Source organism: Etheostoma cragini, chromosome 13 (assembly GCF_013103735.1).
Source record: "Etheostoma cragini isolate CJK2018 chromosome 13, CSU_Ecrag_1.0, whole genome shotgun sequence".
NCBI classification, from domain to species: domain Eukaryota; kingdom Metazoa; phylum Chordata; class Actinopteri; order Perciformes; family Percidae; genus Etheostoma; species Etheostoma cragini.
The window spans coordinates 2154968-2175667 of record NC_048419.1 but is presented as its reverse complement, the minus strand read 5'-3'; the positions used below and the strand labels follow the sequence as shown (position 1 = coordinate 2175667).

The following is a 20700-nucleotide window of genomic DNA, read 5'->3' as shown; positions in this document are numbered from 1 at the left end:
CTGACGCTCTCAGCCACATGCCGCTGTTTGACCAACATGAAATCAGTTTGCCATCAAAGTGTAAATTTGTTTTATGGATAGTCACACAACAGTTACAGAACAAAACCTCTGCCGCCAAGCACAGAAAGCTGTCAGTAGTCAGTAGTCGGTCCAGGAGGTAAACAAGAGATTGCAGTAATAGGCTCAGTCTCTCAGTTCCTGCTCTTTTATTCACTCAGTGACAACACAACAAGATACAGTTCGAGCAATAAAGACTTTCTTCCTGTCCTTCTCCACTTTCAAATTTCTAACACACACTGTGATCACTTCTTTTTTTGTTGCTTTGTTGCATTTTAAATAAAAATATTTGGCAGGTTTTAGTTAACGCCACCAAATTAAAGGCAAGCCAGGACTTTTGATCAAAAGTAACTCATGTGTTAGGGTCTGGGTGGTCTTGCATTACCAGACCTATCTCCAGGTTTTGGGTTAGGTTCCCCTATCTCCCAGCAAGGACAAGCTACCTCAAGCCTCAATGTGCTTTAGAGACAAAGACCCACCTTTACATTGTGGTTACAAAGCTGTGGTAAATAACCCAAAGTCATTTAACAGAACTGGTTAGATTAGGAGTTTAGATTTGCTTATATTTTACAGATCTTTCATCATTTGTAACTATTTAGCTATTGAATATAATAGATACCCCGCTGCCTCAGCAGAGCAGAGAACATCATCAAGGACAGCTCCCACCCCGGCTCGGATGTGTTTGACCTGTTGCCCCCAGGAAGGCGCTACAGGTGGATCAGAGCACGTACTAACAGACTTCCCTTCGACTGTTATACCTTAAAGGACACTGGAATCTGGGCAATTTCATACAGTGCAATATTTAATATTTTACCATTTCATTTCATTACAGTGCAATATTTCTTTATTTGTTAATACTTATCTACTCTTCACACAATGTGTATTCAAGGCTATTTTATATATGTATATAGTTGCTCTCGGGACTTTGCACAAGCCCCCCCCCCCCCCCCTCTTTTTTCTCTGCACTACCTATACTTTTATATTTTATATTCTTATGTTTTTATATTTCTTGTTGACACTGTAAAGGGGTTGCTTCAATCTGATTGCACAGGTACTTCCCTTGTGTATAATGACAATAAAAGCATTCTAATCTATTCTATTCTATATAGTTTGTGAATACGTTAAAAAAAATTATGATTTCTTACAACTCTGTAAATTGGCCCATGTGTCTAACACGTATGTAACAAGGAAAGATAAATGGAGATGGACTGACTGACACTGTTGTTAAAACCTGCTGAGTGTTCAGCTTGGCCTTTATATTACCACTGCAATCAGCGAGAGACTGACGCAAAAGCGCTTCTGTTATCACTGTAATTCAGAGTGCCCCTCTCCCACGTCCACTCCACTCATATCTAGGATTAACCGAGTTTGCGTACAATCTGACTGGCCAATTAACTGCCCTAAATTATACTTGCTTTAAAAGTCTGCTTTGACATTAGACAGTAGGGTTTGGGTGTAGTTCAAAAACGTTCAATACCAGAACCGATAACGGCTCCTGAATGAGATTCATTTTATCAAAAAGAGATTGCAACTTTACACATTACAGTACATATCTTCGGTGTTATTTTGTGACAAACACTGTATTGAAGCCTCTGAAAATACAACACATGCACGCATACACACACAGACACACACAGCCCCATCTCTGTGTGTAACACAGACACTTGCGACATGTAGACAGCCAATCACCAGCGTTATTAGATCTTGGTAGAAGTATGCTGCATGCTTATTGGCTCATTGCTGCTGATGAGGGTTAATCCTTAGGTATTGAATTTTGGTCTTGAATGAGCATACTTGATACTATGGAGGCAATTCGGTATGTCCCTAAAAGTAACAAAGTTTGGTAACCAGCCCTAACTTCATATTCTACATATTTTATTTGAATTTGATCCCATTGTAAAATGCTTTGTATAACTACAAAACAAATACTTTGTGTTGATGATGAAGAACATTTGGTTTTTAGTTTTTAAGTCTTGCTTTCCTGTTCTTCATGTTTTTACTGTAGTTGACCTTTGTAAGAGACAGATCCTTGGTTGTGTTGACTCAGTCTGTCCATTCTCTCTGTCCCCGGTTGTCCAGCCCATGCGCCCTCTGAAAGCCACAGCCACAACCTCGCAGCCCGTCCTGACCATCCAGCAGGTAGAGACCATCTTCTACAAAATCCAGGACATTTTTGAGATCCACAAGGAGTTCTACGACGCCCTCTTACCCAACATCCAGCAGTGGGACGAGAAGGTCACCGTGGGACATTTGTTCCAGAAGTTGGTGAGTCTGACTTCTGCCCAGAAACTTCAGTGTCTGGGTCATTTAATTTTCCCTCTCCATCATTTGCAAGATGCAAGTAAATGAGTGTTAAAGGGAGAATTGTCAGACACAATTTGTACTCTGTGAATCAGTCTTCTAAATTACATTCTGTGTGCATGTGCACACTCCCCCGTGTCTGTGGTATAAGTGCATTAACAGAAATGTTTCAGCCTCCGATCCATGACGGCGTCATTTTTGCGCTGGATTATGTTGCTTAAACAGGAGCTCTCCGTACATAGTGTAACAACATCATTGTTATGTGTGTGCATGTGTCTGTTTATAGAATTAGCGAGGCTCCAGGCTCAGTTATTCCTCCCTCCGTGTTACATCATTATATTGTCAGATTTGCAGGAGATAATGCAATTTGAACGAGGCTTCTCGAAACATAACATACTATAAGAGCATGTGCATAAGCATTGTGTCAGACATTGTGTCGGATGTGCCCATTCAGTGTGTAAAATCTAGAAGCAGTCGTCATAAAAACATCAGTGGCCAACTGGCCATTTGGACCAATTTGAATGTCCTTTGGTATTGAGAGCAGGAGTGTAGCTGCTATGATGGAAGTAAATAGACCCTGGCACACTGTGTCCTGTTATATTACCCTGACTATGTCCCACTATGGGCAAGAGGTAATAGAATATTATCATTTTTTGCCCTCCAGCTTTATAAAATTGTATTAATGTGTAGAAAAAAAATGAAATCCAAGGCACTCTTCTTCAAAATTATTAAAAAAAAACTTTATTTTATTTTACTATCTATTTAATAATAGAACATTTAAAAGACATAGACATATTATTACTGTGTCTTTTACGGCCCCATTTTGTGATCTAATTTTATAAGATAATGAGCAGAAATCCATATTACTTCACCTTGCATCATTCTACAGCAATACACAACGACTGTCGTTGTGGAATTAATGTTAAATAAGTATAAAACACCTTTAGTTCCAACTTGCTTGACACTGATAGGCTTATGAGAATTGTATCTGCAGTTTTAGAAATCTCCCTTCAAATCTTTGGACAATAACCAGATAAACTTGATTTACTGATGTGGGAATAGCGATTAAACATGTTCCGTGTTTAGTGTGCGTCATGTTTTTGGATCTTAGGAGATGTAATTTATTCCTGCTAATGAGCTGTGAGTTAATCATGTCCCATTGTGAGAGATCCTGTGAAATGTTGCCAAGTCATGAGTACATTGTTGTTTTGACTGCAGCACAAGAGTAAGTGTGATGCCAGCTCAGACAAATAAACTTATTAGAACCAAGACTTCTAAGTAACTGTATGAAGTTGCAATTTAATATTACATACCACGTCTGGCTCTATTGGCCTGTGATTCAGTGTTTGTTTTAGTTAACTGGCAGCCTGGATTTAGAACCAGAAGTTAAAATAGAAAGTTCATGTCTGTGCAGTGGACAATATCATGGCATACAGTAGACTGCAGGCCTCATAAGGTTGAATGTAAAGCTGCATTCGGACGTAAGAACTGTGTAAATGTCATGGCATCATAATGAGGAACCTGTCCTATTCTGATATGAAACGGGGCTCACTGCCATGTTGACATCTTTCGCTTTTGGTTTTCAACATCACACAAAGGATTTTAGGTACATTTTGACATCTTAAAAAAAAAACATGGCAGCCAGGGTTATTATTAGCGGTAACCCACTATGACTGGAATATCGCAACTTCCAAATATGCAGTTGGGTTTTCAAGACGACAGATTAAATAATCTGAATGTGAAGGCAAAGAGGTTATAATAAAACAATACTATTTACATAAATGAAGCACAAGAAACTGTTAAAACAGACTTCCCTTTAGCAGTGTTTCTCACTAGCATCTGGTTTGAGACTAGCTGAGGTTGCTAGCCGGTGGTGGAGTAGCTAGCAGAGGCCAACGATTTGATTATAAACCGATCATCGACGCATCTCGATGCAACAATATTTTTTATGTACATTTCCACGGGTGATTTAAAAAAAATATATACATACAAATCTGAGTTTGCACATATGCAGTATTTGTCACACAAGTTTATATTTATTTATTCTTTTCGTATACTATGGTTCTTTTATTGTGTAGTCGTGCCATGCTTAAGACTTAAACATGCTGAGTCACCTTTTCTCAAAGTGACCTTCCGTGTCAGAGGCTGAGTCATGTTTAAAGGTGGAGAACAGGAAACATGAGGTGGTCACATGTAATGTGATAAAGTAGATCAACAGCCTTTATGTGTTTTGCATAATTGTTTTATGTATGTCTTATTAGATTGTGTGTATGTGTGTATCTATACAAAACGTTTTAGTGTTTTTTTTTCTGCACTCTTCCCTTAACTTCAAGTTCTTTTCTATTATCCCATTGTCTTTCAGTCACTCTGTTTTCTGGAGACAGTAACTTTTAAATTATTATTATCATATATATATATATATATTGTTTCTTTAATAATTGATTTAATAACTTATCAGAATCGAGCATCAAATCGTTCTAGAGTGAATTGCGATGCATCTAAGAATCAATTTTTTGTGGCAAAATAATAACTTACCAGTCACAACACCACAGAAATAATCAGTGTATGTATAACCCTTGAGTTGTCCTCGGGTCAAATCTGACCTATTTTCAAAATATCAGAAATTATTTCTTACAACAAAATTCTCCCAAAAAAACTTAAATTCACCATGCTTCGCAGGTAACATGATGGTTACTTTCATAGAATTTTGGTTGTTTTATTGAATTTCCTAGCATTTGGAAACAAAAGTTCAAATGGTATTTTTGTTCTTAACTCAACAATGAGTTATGCCATTTAAATGAGGTTTATTGACCATAACAAGGGACTAAACATTTTTAAAAGTGCCAAAAATCATCAAATAAAAGCGAAGTTCAAGTCCATAGTCGAGAAGACAACACAAGGGTTAAAAGCCCACTTTTAATATGTTTTGGAACTATTAAGAAGTATCCATAGCACGAGTGTTAAAAACTTTCATTTACCAAAGGTTAGCATTGCATGTCTTGTGTCTTGGTGATATTTTCTTTTTTTAAATCGTAATTCTGTTACTTTTGTACTGTGTTCTGTGAAATTTGTTTTGCACAGCTTTGAAATGTGTTTGCAGCTCAGGGAGATGGATTGAGCTTATATTTAGTAGCAGAGAAAAGAATAGAGTGGTCATTTAGATTCTCGCCCCCCTCTTCTCTGTGGACCCCCTCTGTGGAGTTGCACCACCAAGTAGCACCTATTAGTGTAGTCATCAGCTCCCATCTGTGCTGCGTGTTTGTGCGTACATGATCATATCATGTGGCAGCTCAACATTTAGTCAGAGTTGCAGTGTGAGAGGACAGATGGCAGTGTAATTATCTGGTCTTTCCCTACAGCTCCTTGTCAGCCGCATGGAGGCCACTGAGTCAACACAGAGTTACAGAAAGCAGACAGAAAAGGGATAAAAGCCAGCCACCGTTTCAACTTTTCTCACCTTTTTTAGATAAGAGTACTGTAGGGCTCAGCTGCAGCCCGTGACTGCCATTTGACAATCTCTGGAGGTATTCCAGGGACTTTGATAATTTGGTAAGTGGGAAGGGTTAAATCTTGCAGAAGCCATGGATGGAGCTAGGCGGTCCGTCTGCCACTGTGGTTTCAGTTTGACTGTTAAAAAGTGTGGAGATATTTAAAGGTGTTTATTTAGAATTCTGAGACAAGAGCAAAACATTGAATCTAGAGCTAAGACTTAGGTTTTGAGGGCAAGAAGGTAGCTGATAGCAAAAATTATATAGTTTAGGGTTTAATAAAGTATTTTTTTTCTCTCATAAAATGTTTTTGCTATCAGTGTGAAAACTTTTTCTCTCAGACTTTTTTTTCTCTCAGATCTTTTTTTCTCTCTCGCATGTCATAAAGAATTGATTCTAGCTCCATAGCCATGGCTTTGAAGAGCTCTTGGCCTGATAAAGACTCATTTAAAACACATTTCTGGAGACAAGCAGCCATGTTATTGTGGTAAGTGGATTACTGCTGGTGCTAAACCATTATAACTGTGAGGGGCGTCGCTAGCAATGGAGGGCAACGTCGGTCAGTTCACCACTTTGGTCCAGGCGGAAATATCTTAGCAACTATTGGATGCATTGCCACATAATTTCATACATGATGCATGTAGACATTAATGGTCCCAAGCATATGCAGTTTACTGACTTTGATGATCCCCTGACCGTATGCTCTACTCTAGTGCCACGTGAGGTTGACATGTTTAGCTTTTAGTGAAAAAACAATTGGATGCATTGCCTTGAAATGTGGTGCAGGCAAAAATGCCCCCCCCCGGGATGGATTTTAATAACTTTGGTGATCCCTTAACGTTTCATCTAGCGCCATCATCAGGTCAAAATGGCAATTTGAATTTGTCCTTTCTTTGGTTTATGACCAAATACTCGCATCCCCATCATTGCACTTGGTGTTTAGTGCTCATTAACAAATGTTAGCATGCTAACACACATTGTAATTGTATACATGTTGGCTTGCTGATGTTAGCATTTAGCCCAAATGTTTGCTGTGCCTAAGTACAGCCACACAGAGATGCTTGTTGCTAGCATGCCAGTCGAATCTTAGTCTTCAGGACCCAATCTTCAGCTTTTTAGTCTAGTACTGGGTTATTGTATGTTATTTGGGATAAAATTATGAGGAGGGGATGTCAGAATGCGTGATATTTACTATAATGGTTCAGGTTATTTTATTTTAAGATTTAAATTTGTTTCTGAATTATGTGTGTTATTATGTGGCTAGACGGAAATGCTCGATTTGAGTATTTGTAGTAAAATGTCCTTGGTTTGATTGTCCTCTGCAGTCGTTAGTCACATGAGTGTTTGAGTTTGAAAGAGGGAGTTTTGAAGAGGGAAGCATGTTCATTGGCAAGAAGAGGAACTGTGGATCATTGTAGACCACAGAGTGCTGCACGTACAGCATTTGATGCAATTAATGATAATCTGGGATTTCCCTCTGCCGTAGTCAAGCATGTGCAGAATATAGATGCTGCTAATTGCTAAATATTTATCATGAGGGTGCCAGCTAGACACTTTTATACAATGGTTGAGTGATGGCTGCATTCAGTCTTTAACTATATAGCAATTATACTGTATACTGTGTATATATTATTGCTGTGTTGTTATTTCTTTAATCATAGACGTATTATAACCATATGACTTGTGCTTAAACAGAGTAAGGCATCCTTTAAAATAACATCTATACAGGAATATAACTGTATGCTGTGTGTTGCATTCATAGCTGTAGAGTCTTGCAGAAGATATTGTTAGAAACATGGTTTTCCGGCAGCACTCTGCGGTCCAACATGTCAGTGAGCATGTAAGTTATTTACAGACATTTTAATCTCCTAGAATGTGTCTATTTCTAGTCGAGACTCTATTTCCCCCCCTTCTTTCTCTCTCTTTCTGTTTCATAACCTCCCTCCTGTTTTTTTCCCCTCTTCAACTTCTCCTTCCACTCTCAAACACAAGCTGCTGTTGTCCCACCCGCCACTTTGACCCGGGGTCTCGTTGTTTAAAGTTTAGGTGCTTTGCTCGGAGCGTTGCTCAAAGTCCTGCGTCGCAGTGACGGACGGAGAGCTGGAGAGGTTTCATTGGTGGTTTGTACCTCCCAGCAAATGGTCAAAACTCTCTATCTTTGGAAATGTGATCATGCATGGTGGTTTCTCTTTTCCATTTGAGGTTTTGGTTTGACGTGACGGAAGTCTCCAATTATGATTAGATGATATACACACAGTGACACTTACTTGGCTGACTTCTTGTCTGTATTAGTCTATATGTGTCTCAATTTTTTTGTCAGTATTGTGCTAAAATGACTTTATCACAAAATAACTGTTGGATATTTGTTATATTTTCTCAATCATGTGTTGAATGAAGAATGCATTGATCTACAACATCTTTTAAGTGTCATATGAGGCCAGATGGTTCCTTCATGTCTCCTCTCCTGTGCCCAACTCTCCACTTCACACTGTGAGGGGAAGTGGAAGGAGAGGAAATTAAAATAGGAGGAGGGAGGGAGTTCAGGAACAAAAGTAACAAGTCCAAATTCACTCTATTCAGCTGAATCCAATCTCATTGCTTTAATAGGGTGCAGTCAGCTCTTCAGCCCAGCTATTCTGGCATAGCTGTAGCAGGATGCATATTCATGCACTGCTGCAGAGTGTTGTGTTTGCATTGTGTTGCAATGCACATACAGGTCAGCAGCCAGAGAGGGGCTGTTAATGAAAGGGATGAGGTAAAGAAAGTGAGATCGGTTTCTTTCAGTTAGGACTGCACAGAGCCACCAGTGTGAGTGGGAGGGGTGCATGTATGCTGATAGAGCAAAAGAGGGACTGCTGTTTCGAAGCCTCCAATTCAAACAAAATTCTGATGGGAATAGAAAATAATTCATCTGCATGCTGTATATGCATTTATTATAATTGGTGTGACAGTCTGTATGTGAGTGATATTGGAATGCAAGTTGTACTCACTTCACAGTATTTTGGTTTAGTGCCTTAACAGACTTGTTTTGTGTTGCAATGGTAAATGTATTTAATATATGTATTGGACAGTAAACCTGTTGCTCACTGGTTCTGAATTGTCCTTTAAACAATTGATATGAAATAAAAGATGTGGGTGATGTCATTGTCTCACACCAGCTTGTTTTTGTTTTCTGGACCATAATGTCTCTCATTCTCTCTCTTTACAGGCTAGCCAGCTGGGAGTGTACAAGGCCTTTGTGGACAACTACAAGGTGGCACTAGAGACGGCAGAGAAATGCAGCCAGGCCAACGGCCAGTTCCAGAAGATATCTGAGGTTAGTTCATCCCCCAAACATGGTTGGAAGGATGTAAGGAAGACATGTCTGAATAGCAACTATGTAGCATTCAGTCCTGGGCTTTTGTTTCTTTTCATAATGAGGATTTGGTGTCATTTTGTCATGTATTCAAAGTTCCTGTATGTTGCATTTTTTAGACATACCATAATTAGAGATGTTCCGATACTGATACCAGTATCGGTATCAGAACATCTCTAATTAGGATACCGCTTAAAACGCTGGTATCGGGAAGTACTGGAGTTTATGCACCCATCCAATACCACATAAAAAATAAAAAATAAGCTAAAGAAAATCTATGTTAAAGTAGTTTATTTATGTTCTTTTTTTGTTGTGACTGACTATCAAACTGGATGATAAAAGAGTTCATTGGTTGTGTTTCTACTCGTTTTCACAAAATGTTTAACCTGAGCCAGACCGCCAACAAAGACAGAAATCATATCACATCCATACAGGGATAGCAGTATACAGCTGTTAATACATTAGTATCGGCTTTTTTTTTAAGGTACGGAACCATCTCTAACTGTAATGATATGGACACAATAAATTGCTTAGACAAATGCTTGGTGGTTTACAACACAGATCTTTTTCCCCCGTTCTGAACCAATGAAGCTTATAGGGGGAAAGAATCAGTAACTCTATATTTTGGTTTATCCATGTGAATTAAACAATAAACCAGTCTATTTTTCAGTCTTAAGGCTCCTAAACCATCATTATGTTAGGTTGAAGTGAAGGAGTAAAACAAATGCTCATGAAAACAAAAGCATATGGGAAAGCAAAGCGAGACTAAACATCCTCTTTTTGACAGGAAGCAACAGTGTTGATGGGAATTATGGTCTTATTTTGAGGAACTCTAGTTTAAAACACAATTAACAGATTTGTGTTAAATAAATGTTACACCGAGCACATTTAAGTCTATTGGTGTCTAGTGTAGGTCTACTGTACATCAGCATAGTGTCAGCACAGTGGATATGTTAGTATGGAGAGCTGATGTGGACCAGGGGTGGTGTTCCGGGGCGCTTAAAAAAGTAACAACAATACGGAGGCAAAGGATTTATCATAGTCCTGGAAACCGCATTGGGATCTCATCAATCCTGACCTCCGTAAAACCTCTGTGCTCTCAAGTTTAAATTCTATGAAGATAGTTACCTTTAATTTGTAAATTTAAGTTATGTCTTTGACCTTTTACCACCTACTGGTGGGACACTTGTCTTGCAGAACTTTCACAGACTGCTTTCATGAATAGTTACATAAACGTGTCATATATATATGAATCAGTAGATCATACTTTTCTGCAACTGTGTTTCTTTCCCAAAACGCCTTATTGTAACACTAATCCAAGTACAATGCACAGCCAAGTACACCATTTTTTTTTTTTTTTTTTTTTAATTGAAGGAATTGCACAAAACAGGTTATGTATTTCAAACAATACATTTCCTTTCAGTTTTTCTTTTTTAATAAAAAGGAACAAAATTACTAATAATTACTATTATTAAGGTGTCTGTGGTTGAAAAATATGATTTACCGTGAGGTAAACTTGTGACTGTTGCATGGTCCAGTCTCTTGTGTGTGTGTGTGTGTGTGTGTGTGTGTGTGTGTGTGATTAATTAAATTGATCATTCCATTCCTCTGTTTCTTTCAGAACCTCAAAGTAAAGGGTCCTAAAGACTCCAAAGATTGTACCACAAATGTCTCAATGGAGGGTAAGTGTGTGTGTTTGTGTGTGCGTGCGTGCGTGCGTATTGTCTATGTGTGTCTATATGCCATGTATGTACAGTAAGTTTAGGCTGGCTTGCTGCTTTAAGACTCCAGTCCTGCCCCTTCTATTTGTGTATGCAGTGGTGGGCTTTGGGAGGCAAACCGGTACTTGTGTGAGCACTCCCACACACACACACTGCCGTGTGCGCTCTCTCTCTCTCTCTCTCTCTCTCTCTCGCTGTCTCTCACGCCCAGTCTCTGCCTGAGAAAAGAGTCAGTGAGCAGAAGAACATAGTGAGGAGAGATGAGGGACATGGAGGTGCTTCTGGTCCTCAGACTGTGTTGTAACTGCACATACGGTAACAACTGCATGATTTGAGCTGCCGCCGTTGGATCTTGGCAACTTGGGGTGTTGTTTTTCCTTTTTTCATTTATTCTACGAGCCAGGATGTCATTGCCGTCGATTCTACGGTGGAGTGGTAGTATGCTGTGTTCGCTGTAAAGTTGGGACAGTTATTAACAAGCTGATTAATTTGGAAAACCAGCATATCTGATTTCGAGGCTCATGATGCACAAATAGTAACTGTCTGCTAATGATTTTGGACCTTAAATGGAATATTTGTGTGCTTGCAGAGTGATGATGGGATATGCAGCTCACTGGGACTGGCAGACTGCAGTTGTTTAACATACAGAGAACAGGAGGACAGCAGCTTTGTGATAGGTGTGTTTGTTTTAAAGCAAGGCACGTTCAGTCTGAGTGGACTGCTGGCCCCAGACAGCTCCGCGTAGAGATTTCTTATTGCCAGAGGATTGGAAGTCTATGTTTGAGTGAGTTTATGTCTTAGGGAGCTGGTACATGTATTCTGTGTATTGCGAACTAAAGCTGTTTTGGGGATTTGGTACAACTAAACCAGGGGGTAGAGCTGGTTGTGATTTATTATACATTGTGCAATAATAACCATAATGAGCAAATGCTGTGGCTTTTTCAGGCTGTGGGGTGGGGGAGTCCAATTTTCAGCTTCATGTACCTGTGAAGTGTCTGTTAATTCATGCACTGTAAATGCAGTTGGCTGAACTCAAACATGCCGGTTGTATAATCCCATTAGTTTCTCATCTTTACTGTGGAGACTGCACTACATTATTCTGAACTACAATATGATTGGATTGCAGGACCATTGGTTGCCATGGTAGTTAGTGTTAAGTAGCATAAAGCTGGTGTCATGTTCCCTCAACAATAAGTGTTAGTCAACACCCAGGGCACTTGCTTTGATTACTGTTTGAATTGCTGTTCCATAATTACCTGGCGAGGTGGTCGAGGGATTTCTCCAGGTCAACTTTGAAACTACAGCTTTGTCTTTTTATCACGCTTCTTCCTACCTTCCTTTATTTCATCCCTCTGTCCTTCTCAACTTCCATATGATTTAACTGGACCACAGCCTAATGAACTGACACCTGATTTAGTTTTTTGTTTTTTATTGAAATAATCAATTTGTCAGGGCTGTCTGTATTGTATCAATTGTATTGTACTGTATAGCTCACTAATCATCTGCCTGCCGCCTCCTAATAAATGGATGCAAATAGCAACACAAGTGCTAATTAAAAAAAAAAGCACCTGACATCCTTTTTGACATATAAATAGGGACTCCCGCTCCGCACTGCGACCGTTTTCTCTCTATGTTCTCAATCCGTGGCGTGTATGCCCTCTCCCCATCAGTCATTCTGCTTTCTTTGTTTTCCCTCTCGTATTGCTCTCTCCTCGTCATCCTCTGTCATGATTTATGCCGAACATCGAATGTCCTGCCAAATGAAGCTGGCAGTTCCTGTGTCCTAGCCATAGACCCGTGCAGTGTATGTGTTGTGATTGATCAAAGACTTTTTAGACCTCCTTTAGCAAAGATGAACTACCTGTCTGTCAGCCAAGTCGTTAGGACGACCTTGAGAATAGGACCAATCAGAGGGACCTCGCTGTGACATGTCATCGACTTCCAATAATCTGCCAATCTTCTAATGCTAATCTTCCAATAATCTAGATTCTCTGTCTGAATCTCTCTCTTCTCATGCTCTTACACCCTGACTCTTGATTGCACTTTAAACTTTGCTGTAAAAGTATCATAAGAATCATATTGACTTGAGTGATCCCTTAACCTTCTATCTAGCCTCATCATTATTTCAAAATGTGTCCAATACACATTTATGTTAACGACCAAATAGCTGCAAAACTCATGACATTAATTCTTTGTTGTACTTTGTGTTTAGTACTAACTAGCAAATGTTATCATGCCAATTATTATTCCTGCTTTAAGATTTTTTTATTATACATAGTCAGTCTGGCACGCCCCCAGTTAGGAGTAGCAGACAGCAGTAGCGACATGGAAGCTAAGCAGTGTACTGCTGTAGACGGGGCCACACAGCGACATTAAAAAAATAATATCAATCTCTGTTTAATTGTACGTTATCTTTAGAACAATTTCACCTTTACGTTGCCGTCAGACAGCTATTTCCCGCGGGGGAACTGAAGCCGTTATATCCAGCCAGGTTTTCTTTAAAGCCAACACACTCTTTTGGAAAAAAACAACAAAAGAAAAAGGAAGTTAAAAAAAAAAAAAGAATATATCTGGCAGAACATGGAAGTAGCTGGTCTACCACTGCCTCAATAAGTTAGTTAGTTAGTTATTGTGGGACTTTGGTGAATCTATACCAACCCTTTAAAACACCAAAGTCCCACAACAACACAAACCCCCTACCCGCTCGAGGCAGCGGTAGAGCAGCAAATCCTGTGTTAAAATTACTGTATTTGTCAAAGGAGTCTGGTGGCTTTCAAGAGAGCATAGACAACGGCATCAGTTCCCCAGCAGAAAGGGCTGTCTGACGTCTTCAAACCGGGGCCGTGCAGACCGCTGTCTACAGTAGGTAATATACCGACTCTGGATAAGATTGGAGCTTTCCCTTTAAGTTCAGCCTTGTTAGCATTGTCATTGGGAGCATGTTAGCTAGCATGGCTGCAGTAGAATTATAGACATGCAGAAGAAGAAGAAGAACATAAATAATCAACACCGCTTATGTACTGACTTGTACAACCAGCTAACTCCCAACTGGTGTCCTTAGATGTACTGTACTAACACCTGAAACTTGAATTGTACCAAAGAAAGCCTAAAGTCCCCTAGACTTTTCTTAAAGTAGCTCTACCTGAGGTGAGTACTAACCTGCGTAATTAGACGTGTTGGCAGCCCTTGTAGTCGATGCAGGTCATGCAGTAAGTCCTTGGGGATGGAGCCGTATTGGTTCAGTGAGCCAGGGCCATTGATGGAGGCCGGATAAATAATGAACATAGGGTGGGGAAACTTCAAAGAGCATCAGCCAGGCCCTCTAGAAGATTCTCTTTGGTCCATACAGTAGCTGAGTGTATGTGTGTGTCTATTGGAGCATATGATGGTGTGTAAAGTTGAATGAGACAAGGCCTATCAGTGGATCTGGACAGGTTTCTGCTCTGGCCCTTTTCAGGCCCTGGTGGAGGCGAGAAGAAAGGAGGATTAACACATAAACGTAAAGTATACTGAGGGAGAGAAGAATTATGAGATAACATGTCTACACTACTACTTGATGAAAGCAATGTTTAATGGAGTAAACAGATAAGTGTATCTTGGGAGGGGGAGCGTAGCCCCGTTTGTACCTCTCTGTGTCTGTCTGGGACGAGCTTCCCTGCATAGGAAGGAAGATCACGTCTCTGTTTCACTTGGCCGGCTTTTCTTCCCTTACTGTTTAAAAATGAGTTGCCTGGAGTCTGCTCTGTAATACATGAATAGAGATTAGCTTGATCACTGAGTGGAACATTGTCAGCTGGTTTCCAGATTGTTTTTATACATTATTTTTTTCAATATCACAATGCTTCCTGGTACCTTTGACATTGCTATTGAGACCTTGAGACGTTTTTGGCACCTCATTATATAACTGCTGGAATCCAGGTCTGACAGAAAGAATATACAGCAAGTCCTCTCCTTCAACCTTTCGCCTTTCTCGCTCTCTTCTTTTACATCTATATGTGGGTTTCCTTCTTATTCGTCTCTCCCTAGGGGTTCTCACATCTGCCACTTTGCCTGCCGCCCATCTCCTTAGTATAATTCATTCCATTTTCTGTCCGTCTTTTCCTGGGCCCTATCGGTGGGAGTTTCTCACCTCGAGCTGTCATGTGTGCTGCTCACACCACCTCAGCAGCAAAGCCGCCCCCATGGAAACCAGCCAAGTGTGCTGGTGCAGGCTTGAACTAGGATTTAGAGACAGGACGGTGATGTTTGGGCATGTGTTGGACTTATTGCACTTTTAATTTGTGCTGTTTTTGTTTGCATCCATGTGTTGGAGATTAGCTCGATCACTGAGTGGAACATTGTCTTCAGGCCAAGACCTTTTAACTGTCCCCAGAACAAGTTTTAAAACAGAGGTGATTGTGCCTTTAATGTGGTGGCTCCAAGGCTCTGGAACTTTCTCCCTTTAGCCTTGAGAGCTTTGGATTCTGTGTTGCTGTTTTTATTTGTATTTACTGGAAAGCACTTTGTGAACCCTCTTGTCTGTGATAGGTACTATATAAATAAAGTTTTACTTTTAGAGAGACTCTGTGTGTGTGTGTGTGTGTCCATCCCATAAGAATCATATCATCAGTACGACTATAGGCACTGCGTGTGTGAGCTGAGTGGGAGTGTTGTCCTTGTCTGAGTCATGGAACAGTGACTCCTGTTTGTGTGAATGTGTCTCTGGGTGTATAGACTTGTGTGAAGGCTACACTGACTCAGATCCCTCCTCTCCTCCCCCCCACAGCTCTGCTATACAAGCCGATTGACCGTGTTACCAGGAGCACCCTGGTCCTTCATGTGAGTACACCGCCTCCACTTCCCCGCCTTTAAAGCATCATTTCACCTTAAAAAAAAAACAGAAAAACACTGATTCTGGTGAAGTTGTTGCTGAATTTGATAAATGTCATGTAGAAAACTTCATTCACTTCCATTGGATTAGTGCGGAGACAGAAGTCTACAGTAAGAGACAGATACCTCAAGACATGGGCAAAATAAAACCAGTGTTGGAGAGTAACTAAGTATATTTACTCAAGTACTATACTTAAGTACAATTTTAAGGTACTTGTACTTTAATATTTCATTTTCCTGCTTACTTTGTTTTTTAATAAAGATGTCTGTAAAGCTGCTTTTATCTGCAGTCCCTGGCCAGATGTTACCATAGGCTCCCTAAAAAGTAACTGTATACTACTACTACTACTACTACTACCTCTAATAATAATAATAATAATAATAAGGATACATTCCACTCTTTACTGTACATTTATATAACATTATTAGTTACTTCTCAGATAAAAGCTCCGTGTCATATTTCAGGGATCCTTCAACCAAGAGTGTTTCCACCTTTTGAACTTCTCACATGGTTTAATTTAAATAACTGGGGCTGAAAGAGGTAATATTATCCCATTTTTCACAAAAAAAGCAAAGTGACAAGTTATGTTTTGCGGTTTGGTTTTATAATTTGCTGAACTGACCTTTTAACTGCCTCTCTCTTTCTCACAGAATCACTCAAAACTATTTGTACTGAAAGGATTAAGCTGTTGTAAAAGACTTTCCATTGCTCACAGCACATCCACCCTCGAGAGGAACATTTTAATTCTTGGTTAGCAACGCCAGGCACGAGCCCAGGTGCTGAAAAAGCAAAGTTTGGTTTAGGTTTTGGATCAGATTGATCTCTTTTGGAAGAGTAATAATGAAGTGGAAACTGACAATCAAGTGAGCTGAGATCCCTGAATGTGTCTAGTTATGTTACGGAGTTTATTGCATGACTGCGTGTGCATAAAGCTGTCAGAAGCTCAACATGGCCAGTGCATCCAAGGCGAGTGTGTGTTTCTAAAATTGTCATGTTCCTGTCATTTTTGGCGTTTTTTTGTTTTGGTTAGGAAGCCGAGGCAGCTCAAGCCTCTGCTGTCAGCTGTCCTGTTCATCACCCTGCCATCTGATGAGAGCAGCTTGAATAAAAACAAGGAAATTAGATTTTTAGAGATTACTTAAGTATTAAAAAAAAAAAAAACCTGTGTATGAAGTGCATTATGCAGTTATGTTTTAAAATAAGACAGAATTCAATTAGAACTGAATCAGAAGTGATTTTTGTTCATCAGTAAAATTTGGATTTCTAACGATATACAGAGTAAGATACTTTTACTTAATTGGATCAACAATTTCTGTGATTTTGCAGAATATGTATCATAGGTATCATTTTCTTTCTTTCTCAGTTTTACTGACAATGTCCTGATCACAATTACACAGACATTCACACCTGGGGGCTGGCAAGTACAACCACAGTCTGGGGCTAAGTGCCATGCTCAAGGGCACCCCAGCTATGCTAATGAGGGAGCAAACGCTGTTTTTTACTTTCCCCACCCAGATTTTAGTCACACCCTTTTAGTCACAAGCTTACTTCTCTTACCTTTAGGCATCCAACAAACATATCACAAACCATCACTGTGTGCGTCTGCGTAACCATGCGTGTGTGTGCATGTGTTGCAGGACTTGCTGAAACACACTCCTAAGGACCACCCGGACTTCCCCCTCCTGCAGGACGCTCTGCGGATATCGCAGAACTTCCTCTCCTCCATCAACGAGGAGATCGACCCTCGCAGGACTGCTGTCACCACGCCCAAGGGAGAGGTGTGTGTGATTATTTGTGTGTGATTGTCTGTAAATAAAATACCCCTTTTCTCCTAGTATGAATGAGGTTACAATTTGGAGATCACCTTTTAATTACCAACAGAAAATGGATAGAGCCCACATGCTGTACTTATTTGCTATAGTTAGTAGAACAGCAGTAGAAGCTATAGAAGTTTTTTTTACCCAGTACTTCTTAGGTTTTCTAATTTCGCTGGTTACAGCAAAAACAAGAGCCTAATACATGGAGAACTGACTTTGAAGTTGTGTGCTGTGTGAAGTTTGGATACAAGGAGAAAGTGACCCTGGATGGAGGAAAACACTGCATGTAGGAAGGCAGCCGGTGATAATACTTTATATAATACCTCATACCTTTGACTTATGTGGTTCATATCTTCATATTGTTTTGACTGCATTTTAAGACTTTACATGAACAATTTTCAAGTTAAATTCAGACTTATATACTGTATAGAACATATTTCATACAATTAGAAGTACTTTACAAACATCATTCATTAACGTCTAGATGCTACTTAGTTAGTTAGCTAGTCAGTTTGTAGAAAATTTGAATATCAGGTATATTAGGTTTCCTGAGACGTTCCTGTAGAAACAAACAATAGTTTAGGTACATTTCTAACACATTGGGTGTATTCTTAAGAGTACTCTTACTGACCGATTAGCAATGCACTCACCAGTCTCAGACTCACAATGGTTAGTAAAAACTTCAACAAAAAAGATCAATATTGAATCAGCAGAACACATTTTACACATTCTTCTTCCTTAGCGCCTACATTACCCACAATGCAACCCAAACAATAACAGTAAAGTCAGAGAATTGGCTGTGTTATGCTAGTCACAGCTATCATAATTTCAAGCAGAGGTCTTGCTTCTTTCTAACTTCACACTCCCAGATTATTTATTCTAATTTGTAGTCTCTTCACACAGCTCCCTATGGAGTCACAAAGGCTTTAAAAGCCTTTGTCCCGAAAAGGCCCCCAAGACCTGTAAACACTTTCACTTTACTGTGTAAAGTCGATGGGAGTCCCCCTTTGAGGTCCAACAAACATAATAAATCAGAGTAATATGCAACTGTTTGGCCTTAAAGAAACACTTAAAGGAGCAGCGGATAGGATTTGGTGGAATCTTTTGGCAGAAATATTTGACCCGTGTTGTGTCGAGATTATCAACATTGTGGATGCGTTGGTGGGACTGCAAGAAGTGACATCAGGTGTTTTCTTAGGCTCGTCAGCTGGTAAAGGATGGCTTCCTGGTGGAGGTGTCAGAAAGCTCCAGGAAGCTTCGGCATGTCTTCCTCTTCACTGATCTGCTACTCTGTGCCAAGATGAAGAAGACATCAGTGGGGTGAGTCCTTTTAACCTTTTTCTCTCCATCCAGAGTCTCACAACAGTGTATTTACCACATTTACCACCCTTTTAGGATTACCCCCTCTTTGTTTCTCAACCCCAGACAGTGAAACTGTAAGGATGACACCGGCGCTTTACAGAAAATCATGTCTCTCTTTCTGTTCCTGGCTCTGAAAAGCAGGAGGGTTTTTTAAAGCCTCAGTAACAAAGAAAAAGTCTAGCAGGCATATTGCCTCTGGTGTTTTGAAGAGTGGAGGAGAGTAGCAGATATACTTTGGAGGATAAAGGGTGAGGATGAAGAAAATGTGTATGCACAAGCAGACGGTTGTGTGTTTCAGGAAGCAATCTGTCTGAGCTGGAGGCAAAGTGAAGTGACACAAATGGAGAGATTATGTGTGTGTGTGTGTGTGTGTGTGTGTATGTGTTAGGGCGGTTGGAACGAATTCCAAAAGTTGAATATAATTCGAACAGTAAAAAAAAATCAATACTACTCAAATGCTAAAATTACTATTCAAATGGGATTTAAAAAATAAAATAAAAATAGGTTGGCTAATCTCCCTCTTCTCATGTCTGATGAACAATACTTACTTAATACTTAATACAAGAGTGAGAAACACACGGCATTGTGACCTCACGTTACATTACAGTACACGTTACAGGGGGAGTGACAGGCTGCTGCGGCTGGAAATCGGAAGGAGGATGGGAAATAGTTTCAACATGACTTTAAAATCCACCGATCCGCTTTAGAATATGATGTTGTTGGTGTGTGTGTGTGTGTGTGTGTGTGTTTGTGTGTGTGTGTGTTGGGTGACTTACTGTATGTTCATAGATTGAAGTGTCACAGTAACAGGATTGCAAGCCGTTCGCTGCGTCAGCATGGCGGCAGCTCTTAGCCTGATTGGATCATATTTTGGTCGACGTTGACCGTTTGTCCATGTCAGTTGCAGCGACCCCTCACTTGGAAGAATACATAGAGTTGCTATAACTACCAGACCTGTAAATCAGACTATTATGGTCTGGAGTTTTATCTCAGCATGCTGCCTACATGCTACACACACACACACACACACACAAACACACACACACACACACACACACACACAGTCAGAGCAGCGCAACCATCCAGAAAACTCAGTCACCTTGGGTTAAGTCCCTGAGCATCCTTAATCCCTATGTGTCCTATGGTTATCTCAGTTCTATCATTTTAGCATTATTCATATTTAAATTGAGGCTACATGTTCCACTTCCTGAATACATATTTAGTCATTATGTATATTCCACCTCTGCAATTGGTGAATTGGATATGATGATATATTCATATGCTAATTGCATATGGCCAATCTTTTGCATTTGTCTGTGTGCAATATCTGCAAGGCTTTGTTTAAGTGTGACTAGATCAGCTGTAAGCAATGCAAAGAGTGCACTAGACAGAAAATGAATATGGTCTGTAAAAACAAAGCGATTTTCATAAAGACCAGAGAAGGGCTTGATAATGTAGGGGAGGAAGAGATCAGAGGTTCAGGGAATGGCTTTGAGGGGCGTAGAATGAATAGTGTTGAAAAATGAAGAAATGAACAGTGACTGCTGACAGTGATAGTGAGATGCACAACAGTAAATGGACTGTAATGTGTTCCTTTATTTGGTGTGATCCAGAACTTTCACCCTTTTCCCACTAAAACCACAATCTTTTGATTTAATCGATTTGAAACTAATGTTGTTTATGTTCTTAAATTAAGATTTTAGTTGTAATTAGTGCTGACAAATGATTA

General features: G+C 39.9%; 1 protein-coding gene across 4 annotated transcripts in view; it reads left to right on the top strand.

Annotated features, from left to right (window-relative positions):
- The window catches only part of abr (ABR activator of RhoGEF and GTPase), a 127637-nt gene that overhangs the window by 56094 nt on the left and 50843 nt on the right, over positions 1-20700 (top strand). For 3 of the 4 annotated variants that reach the window (XM_034890079.1, XM_034890080.1, XM_034890081.1), the window contains 6 exons: positions 2137-2322; positions 9055-9162; positions 10823-10883; positions 15688-15740; positions 17430-17570; positions 18808-18929. In XM_034890079.1, coding sequence (XP_034745970.1) covers positions 2137-2322; positions 9055-9162; positions 10823-10883; positions 15688-15740; positions 17430-17570; positions 18808-18929 — 671 coding nt within the window. Of the gene's footprint in view, positions 1-2136; positions 2323-9054; positions 9163-10822; positions 10884-11176; positions 11238-15687; positions 15741-17429; positions 17571-18807; positions 18930-20700 lie in introns of those variants that run through there. The other variant, XM_034890082.1, reaches the window with a different exon arrangement.